This window comes from Atta cephalotes (assembly GCF_000143395.1).
Source record: "Atta cephalotes unplaced genomic scaffold scaffold00001, whole genome shotgun sequence".
Lineage (NCBI taxonomy): Eukaryota > Metazoa > Arthropoda > Insecta > Hymenoptera > Formicidae > Atta > Atta cephalotes.
In genome coordinates this window covers 14990055-14999423 of record NW_012130065.1, presented here as the reverse complement: position 1 = coordinate 14999423, position 9369 = coordinate 14990055, and the positions used below count along the sequence as shown (strand labels likewise).

The 9369-nt window shown below is 36.1% G+C and overlaps 1 protein-coding gene across 1 annotated transcript in view; it reads left to right on the top strand.

Annotated features, from left to right (window-relative positions):
• Positions 1-8310, top strand: part of LOC105617257 (inactive dipeptidyl peptidase 10) — a 23535-nt gene extending 15225 nt beyond the window's left edge. The window contains exons 4-12 of the mRNA XM_012198826.1: positions 3469-3543; positions 3780-3832; positions 4734-5282; positions 5434-5752; positions 6092-6270; positions 6345-6567; positions 6643-7087; positions 7590-7795; positions 7870-8310. Of these exons, the coding sequence (XP_012054216.1) occupies positions 3469-3543; positions 3780-3832; positions 4734-5282; positions 5434-5752; positions 6092-6270; positions 6345-6567; positions 6643-7087; positions 7590-7795; positions 7870-7971 (2151 nt within the window). The 3' untranslated portion in view covers positions 7972-8310. The remainder of the gene's footprint in view (positions 1-3468; positions 3544-3779; positions 3833-4733; positions 5283-5433; positions 5753-6091; positions 6271-6344; positions 6568-6642; positions 7088-7589; positions 7796-7869) is intronic.
• Positions 8311-9369: the final 1059 nt, after the last annotated feature.

Genomic DNA, 9369 nt, shown 5'->3' with positions numbered 1-9369 from the left:
TATATATATATATATATATATAATATATACATAATATATACATATATCTGAACCCCATTTAACAATGAAATTGCAATCCAGCTTTCACAAATTAAATATTCTAAAGACAGATTCGCAATACAATTTAATATTCAGAAGACAAATTTCTATTGCAATTACAAACTTTTTTCTTTTAAATTTCTTTATTGACAAATTAGATAGAGTGCGAATTCTTAGAAAGAAAAAAATAATTGGAGTTATTTAAAAGAAAGGGAGTTCTATGGATCGAGCGATTAAAAGAATCGTTTATAAAGAAAAAAAGTATTATGCTCTCTAATATGACGGAAAAGAATTAAGAGATTAAAGTTATTTTAAGAATGGGAATTTAAAGATGAGAAACAAGAAACTTGAAACCTTCTCTCTCGAGAATTATTATTTATTAACTTATTAACTAATAAACTTTTTAAAAAATCACTAGTATGACTTAACTTTGATTACACTTTGTTTTGATATTTTATAAACATACAATTTTGATAAAACATGATTTGGATATAAAATATTCAATATCAAATGTCATTTCATCAGACTTGTCGTGAAATATCTAAATTATTACAAATGACAAATAAATATGGCTTAAAATGTTTCAATCTACAAATTTTAGAATTCAAAGAGTGTTTAAAAAATATTATTCTAATGCATCATTTAATTAACTAGCGAATTAATTAGCGAAACTTCTACGATTGCAGAATCGCTCCACATTTAATTATGCTGAAAATAATATTTTTAAATTATGCAACAAACGGATGTGTGCAACTTTATAAGACGTAAAAGATAAAATTGAGCATGTTTTTTTTGGTCGGCTATATAAATTAAAAATTTATAATTAATTTAGACTTTTGGATATATGTATCATCTCGTGCATAATTATTACCGATTATTTTATCATCCGCGAAATCAAATATCAATTCAATGTATATTTGACGAAGTTATCAACATATACTATCTAAAGTAAATATATTTATTTAAAGAATCAATTCCATTTACATAGGTTAATTAGTTCGTTCCACATTAAATAAATTTTGTTTGGAACATGATGCCAAATAAAATCGATCGGCAAACAACTGGAAATACTGAACAAACGAGTCGTCAAATTTTCGGCCAAATTCATTCATGACCCGATAATAATCCTTGCCGAATCCGAACCACTCGACCAAGAGAAACGTTATTTCCATCAGATTTCGGCGGAGCTCTAAATCACCAACCACGGCAGGAATATCCGCATTAGTGATGCACGGAGGTATCTTAGCTCCCTTGGTATCTAATCCGCCGATACTGAGCTATTGTCGCGTTCATCCAGGATTAATTGGAGACATGACCCTCGCACTTGCCAGATAATTATGCACCAATATTAATAATAAAATTATGCTTACGTGCAGATATATTTCTGTAGAACGTGCGAAGAAGAAGGAAAAAGAAAAGGAATAAATCACAGAAGAAAGGAAGAAATAAATATGAGAGTTTTCCATTCTTTGCTTGCTATTTCTGATTTCTCTTTAATTGTTGCGTGAACAGGGAAAATAGCAGAGTAGACTTATGAATTAATAAACTTCTAACTTGTAGGATTCAAAAGCTTTCAGCTGGAAAATAGTTTCTAATTATTGGTCATTTATGATTTAGCCTCTTAATTGTTGCATGAGCAGAGAAAATGCAACACGAACAGGAGTAAATATGTATCGCTAAACTGAAGTGGATAATTTCTCCCACGATAGTTTTTCATAAATAATTTTTCGATCAAGGATATAAAAAGACACATCTATATTCTCATACAAAATACTACCTTTTCAGTTTGTTTTCTCTCCTTTTCGAATTCTCGATAGATTTCTAATTGAGACAAACAATCAAACAACATTTCCGAGCGTTTCTATACGGTGAAAATTTTTATGTAGGATAGGGAATATAACCTGAATCCTTTATTGAAAGTCAGTTTTGTTCAAACGATCGGTAAACCAGCCGAGTCTGCCTTGCGGCGTATTGCGAAACAAAGACTGAACCGCACATAAAATGGAATCCGGAGCATCCCACGGTTTATCCAGGGTTACAGGCACGCGCAGGATAAATATGAGGAATTCTAAATACTGCGATATTGCGTTTGAGAATCAATGATACCATCTCAAGGTATTTCGATTACAGTAGGCTCAAAGCGGGAAAAAGCGATAATTAAAAAGTCTTGTTTAATTCTATTATTTCGAGAACTCTAACGCGCCACATTTTGATGAGGAATGAATATTAAAATATAAACGCTGCTGTTCTTTAAAACTTTTAGAGTGAATTGTCACTCTGAAGAATGAAATCTCATTCTTAAGATTGAAAATTGCCCCTCTCCTTTTCAAGACTGGCTCTATTTTCACTCTTTAGAGTGAGATTCCATTCCAAAGAAATTTAGGGTGTGTGAAAACAATTACAAATATGGGAGAATCACAAAATAAAATGTACAAGATATCTCCATGATGAGCTCTAATATGGGGATAATGAGAAGAAAAAGAAACGAAAAGGGAAACGTTTATAACGAGACAGAAAGAATGATCGATTTAGGTAGCGGTAGCAAGTAAGTATGCGTGCGCAAGAGAACCGATCCACTTAGTCTGGACAGGTTCCAAATCCGCGTCCTTTTTCTCTTGGACCGAGAGGCGAGGTATAGACAAGTGTATACGGCGCATTGATCCGATCTGGCGTCAACCAGGACACGCGGCGTCTCACCACTCTTTCGGATACAAGTATCGACTACTAGCGATATTCGTCTATGCATAACGCTATACTACAATACATATGTAGATAAACCGATGAACCCGCTACCAATCTTAATAAAGCCAGTTATAACTGCAAACGCAGTTATAATTGCAAATTTATTAAATCTAGAAATGAGATAAAATTACCTCGCGGATTAAAAAGAAAAAAAACCAAGTGGAGGACTGGAATCAGAACGCAGATGTTCAGGCGCGATGTTAATAATAAAACAATTCCTCTTTTATGTACATATGAGAACATTTTATCTTTTAATTTAGGTCCATTCATTTTCAACATTTAAATCACAAGTGGAATAAGTTTAACAAAAACATAGATATCAGACATTAAAAATTAAGGCAATCTCACTGGAATTTAAAGTAATATTTAAAATGAAAAATAAAATATAAATTACTATGTCTGCATATATAAAAAAATTATTAATATAATAATAATAATAATAATAATAATAACGCCAGAATAAAAATTTAATAAATAAAATTGAAATATTACGCTAGAATTAAAACCGATCTGAGAAAAATAATTACAAAATCGGAAAAGATATTTTTTTATAAGATAAAAGCATTTCGTATGTTTACGATGAAAGCTTTTGCTTTTATCAGCATAACCGATTTTTGAATTAAATTGTAATGTTAAATCGGAATTTGCTTAATATTCCATAGAATCTTTATTAAACGTTGTTTTCAGAGACAACTGAACGTTCAGGACTATGAATGCAGCTCTGATCTACGTTATGTATTGTTCAGGCACAATGTCAAGCCGGTAAGTAGCTTAAACGTGGAAGTCCCTGGAGAAAACTTTTTCGCGCAGCAGCTACATCCTAACTTTCTGATCCGTCGCTTATCGATAACACTCGAACGTGTAATACGACGCGCGGCAATTTAGTTGCAGTTAGCTGTCGATTATCGCTATCGAAAACACATTCACCTCTGCACTATAAGTTCTCTTTTTTCTCGATCCTTTTATATTTCATATGGTACATGTCAACAATTTTTCAGGTTTTTCGGAACACTTTCACCGCTCTTTACACCATCTACGATGTCACGAACGAGTAAGTATATTAAATATAAAAGTATAATTTTAGAAATATAATTATAAAAAATTAATTTAATACGTAAAAATAATTGTTAAGATATATAATTATTAAATAATATAAGTGGATTTAGTCTGTAAAAGTAGACCATAAATTTGAAAAAAAAAAGCCAATAAGAGCCGATTAGATGCATATGTACGTGTATATAAATTTATTTATTACACAGATAACATGAAGTAACTTCAATTCTAGTTTTGAATCTTCTTTAGTACATAAATTAAATATAATTACGAGTAATGCAAATAAACATATATTATACATCTTCATATTTAAATATGAAGAAAAATCTAATGAGAACCGTCGTAATAATAACTTTTAAATGAGGTGCATGGTCAGATATAAAAAGCACTCGTTTTATTTCTAAACCAACTACTTTTTACACGGCAATGTGCATTTTCAAATTACTACGACGGTTCTCATTAGATTAAAATATGAAAATAACATATATGAAGTAAACATGTTTATTTATATTACTCGTAATTACATTCAATTTATATATGTACTAAGAAGAATCTAAATTAAGGGCAAAACATCTACTTTTATTTTACTGTTATGTAATAAATTGTATGTAAAAAATGAGTTTATATACATACATACATCCAATCGGTTCTTATTGGTATTTTTTTCAATTTAATGATTAAAAAAATATATATATTAATTTATAAATTTTCATTTTCACTTTTTTGTCTGATTTATTTGAATTCTATCTTCGTATTCTATTTATTTATTTTTCCGTATTGAAAGCGTCTCTAAAAATACTTACATAAAAAGAACGCATTGGAACGTAAATAAAATCACTAATTTGCACATTAGTTTTTATAATCTTATATATTAGGTTTTATAATCTTTTATTTACCAGCCATCACACACCCATTCGTCTACAAGCGTCACGACACATGCATCAGACGCGATTACAACATGCCGCCTGGTTGGGTAACACATCCAGTCTCCTGATGATCTCCGAGAACGACATTTTTCTTAGAATGGGACCCGCGTCGATCGAGGACACCCGCTTGACCGACACGGGCGTACCTGGGATAATCTATAACGGCGTGCCTGACTGGTTGTATCAAGAGGAAGTGTTACCGAGACCGCAAGCGATCTGGCCCAGTCCGGATGGCACGCATGTCCTCTACGCCACGTTCAACGACACCAGAGTGAGCGCGCTTGAGTTTCCTTGGTTTGGTACGCCGGGTCAAGATGGAGCCGGACCGAATCCCCTGAGCGCGTCCAGGTCCTTTCCACCTTCCAGATCGGTTAGATACCCGAGACCGGGTTTCCCCAATCCGGAAGTCGATTTGTGGATCATAGATCTTAGTAACGTGAGCTCGGCAAATTACAATGGTACCGGCAATGTCACGTGGTCAACGAAAATAAAATTGAAGCCACCGGCACTCTTGGATGAACAGTATGTTGATTTATTAATAATTACTTTTGTCCTAATTGCAAAATATATAAGATAATTTGTAGAAAATATAAATTCAGTATTGGAACAATGATAGGACATTAGCTTCGCTCGTTCATGATTCCGAATTAATGAAATTCGCGGATATTTTCAGAGATTACTATTTGATATCGGCCGGGTGGGTTGGCGAGGACGCTTCGCAGATCGCTGTCGTCTGGATGACTAGGATGCAAAACCTATCTATAGTGTCGGCTTGCCGTGCTGCCACGTGGGAATGCGAGGTGACCCACACGGAGCGGGCACCCGAAGGACTGTGGCTGGACGCTCAACCGCATCCTCTCTTCGCTCCAGACGGCGATAGCTTTCTGCTGTTGGCCACAGTGCAAGAAGGTGATAAGGAGCACTTTACGCACATAAAACACGTCACACTCACGCAACAAAGAATAGCAGTACTCTCCCATGGTCGTTACGAGGTGAGTGGCTTGTAAAATCAGTATACCATGAATTATAAAGCTTTTTAGACAATTCCTATTAGAATTTAGAATAGAATTCTATTTAATACTTTATACGCTGTGTAATATAAAAAGTGTTTAAAGAATCAAAATACACACGTTTAAAGTACATGGCATGTAAAACTAAATTCTATGCTACAAATTAGATCCGTTATAAAGTAGTGGATCATAAATTATTATCAGGAATAATCATAAAAATATAACATATATATAATATATTATAACGATTAAAAATATACATATAGTATATAAAAAATAAGAAAAAAGAAATTTTAATTGCGTAAGTGCTTTCTAAAACAGGTGAGCGAGATCTTAGCATGGGACACCAAGGCACATCTCGTATACTATTTAGGTACTAGAGAAAAGAGACCTGGCCAAAGACATCTCTATGTAGTACGCGATCCTGCCGCGGATGATCCTCGTCACTTCGAGCCATTGTGCGTGACGTGTGACCTTGGAGATGTTCTTTGGAGTAGTAGGCAAGTTAAAAAAATTAAATCAATGTAATTGATTCTCGGTCAAATAAAATTAATAAGCGAATTTGTTGCTGCAGGTTCTATTACACAAATTGCACACATTTCGGTGCTTCGGTCAGTCCATCGGTGGACAACAACACGCAGGGTTACTACGTACTATACTGCGAGGGTCCTGGCCTCCCCCTCGCCGGCGTGCATATGATGTCGACGCATAAAATGATTCGCGTGCTGTACGATACAAGGCTCCAACGCGCGGAAAAATTGTCAGAACTGGCACTGCCCACCAGACGAAACTTTGAGGTAGATAAATGATATTACTACGATTTTGCTTCAATTTTATATGATATTGATATTACAACTTGAAATGATTGGCAGGTGCCGCTACCTCAAGGTTGGCGGGCTCAAGTGCAGCTGCTGTTGCCACCTTCGTGGCGAGAAGAGCTCAGGGACGCGGCGTTTCCCGTACTCGTCGAGGTGAACGGTCGTCCTGGTAGCGAAGCCGTCACAGACAAGTTCCGAATAGATTGGGGAACGTATATGTCGAGTCACAACGACGTAGTCTATGTGAGACTGGACGTACGCGGCGCTCGTGGTCAAGGAAAGAAAGATCTTTTCAGAAGGATAGGCGGCGTCGAGGTACAGGATCAACTCACTGTGCTAAGACACCTTTTGAAGACGCACAAATATCTCGACGTCACTAGGGTCGGCGTATGGGGATGGGGTTACGGTGGATATGTGACTGCTATGGTCCTCGGTAGCCAGGAGAATGTCTTCAAGTGCGGCGTAGCGGTGAATCCAATCGCTGATTGGATGTATTATAGTAAGTATATAAATTTCGTAAAAGCGTATGGAGTACACGGAAAGAACAATTTTGCTAAAGTATTTAAAAATTTAGCTAAATCTGAAAATAATTTGATTAGACTATTAAAATAATTATGCAACATTATTAGAATGTCGAAATTTTTTATAACATTTCGTAGTTCAACAAAATTATCTTCAGATTTGTGATCAAGCTAAATTTTTAGATACTCCAGAAAACCGCTCTTCTTGCACTAGAAAAAAGAGTTACATTAATTTTGGAATTCTGGTTGAAAATGGACAAATCAAAATTTTCTGATTGAACCTGTTAAATTCCAATTGAGATAACAAAAATTTTGATATCACTCAGAATATTGGTTATCTCAGTTAAAATTTAACAGATTTAATCAGAAAATTCTGATTTGTCCATTTCTTCTAGAAGAACAAATTAGACGAGATGCACCGAAAAAAAATTCCAAAAAAATCTTGTTGACATTATTAATAATTGCTCTCTTCAACTGTAGATTCCGCGTTTACGGAACGAGTCCTCGGTGCCCCAGTTGAGAATTTTAAGGGCTACGTGGAGGCTGATCTCACGCAACGAGCGAGATTGGTGCCTAGTCATAGCCTTTATCTTCTTCATGGCCTAGCTGACCTCACAGCGCCTTACACGCACGGCGTTGCCTTCGCCAAGGCTTTGTCCGAAGCGGGAGTCATCTTTAGATATCAGGCAAGAGAACAAAAACAAATGCAGGTGTATCAAAGAGTATTCGAGCTAATTGTCGTTTCCTTCTTTTGAAACAGAGTTACGCGAACGAAGATCACGCCTTGAGAGGCGTGCTCGAACACGCTTATCGTTCCATGGAGGACTTCCTCGCCGAGTGCCTCGCCCTGGATGCCTCCTAGTGCCTCAATCCGAAGAATCCTTTGTTGTCTCTAGTGCGTCTATTTCCAATACATCCAAAACGGACGTTAATACGAAGACTCGTCCTCGAGGTCACGGCAATTACATTCGTAAACGGGATGATCTTCTCGTTTAGAGCCTGAATCGCGATATAAATCAGGCCGCTGGGAAAAAAGCGAGAACAATCGTTTATTCGAATAAACGAAGAAAAGAAACGCCGTTTGACGAGCGTATGCATGAGTTTATGCGGCAAGATGGAGACTGATAGGAAGAATTACAAAATGGAAGTAAAATGGCATTTGTATGAGCAATATCGTTATAAAGTATATCATTTGCCTAAAGATTCCTTTTTACTACGGGAAAATCACTTTTCTTTCTGGATGTGTATTTAGCGATATTTATATTATCAAACTATGAACAAATCCAGAAATCACGAAAGATATCCGATAAGAATGAAGAGCGACTTAATTTTTGTACATTAACGAACGATGTCGCTCGCGTTTCTCGCGCAAATTCAATATGATAGTTTCATAGTTTGTTAGGCAGTATGAATTCTTATTAAACAGCGCGAGCGGCTTGTTCGACGACGACGCACGCGTCGCAAAAGTACTTAAGAGTCAAACGCGCGTACATGCCGTGAAATCAGACGAGTTTCGAGAAGCGGACAAAGAGAATGAGGCGGGTGTTCGAAAGCACAGACCGAATTATACTACGTGCGGAGTTTATCGACGGCTTTCAAATCCATGTCGTTTGCGTCGCGTCATCGGAACGACGTTGTTAGAATCGGTGCCGAATGTTTGTGAGCTCATCATTAACGTCTTGCTGTGTTCCAAGTCCCAAGGGCGCTCATATAGGAAAGGCCTGAGATTTCGTAACGAATGATTAAAAGCGAAATTAATACGGATTGTATAACACTTCAACGTACAGAGCTTATTAGGAGTCTGCAAACTTGTACTTTTCTTTGTGTCCTACTTTTCAAACGAAATTTATTGAATCACAGCGCTCAAATAATTTCAATATATGTCTCGATATGGGGGACTCTCTCTGCGGATCGTAATCGATCTTGCTTTTACGGCGGGATTGAGAATCCCAGAGGAGGTCTCTAAGGTCTCTCGAGTCAAGTTAACGTATATTCGGAAGAAAGAGTTTGCAAGCTTCCGTTATATGTTCTCCTTTGTTTCTAGCTACGTCACTGGTGCCTCCCCGATTTTAAACGGAGAAAAAGTATCTAACGCCTATGCGGTGACGTTCGTCCACAGCCATCGACATATATATATATATATATATATATATATATATATATATATATTACTATATATATATACGTACGTACGTAGTAGTAGTTTAGTTGTTGTAGTAGGTCGTAGTACGTCGTTACTATTAGTTACGTAACGTTACGT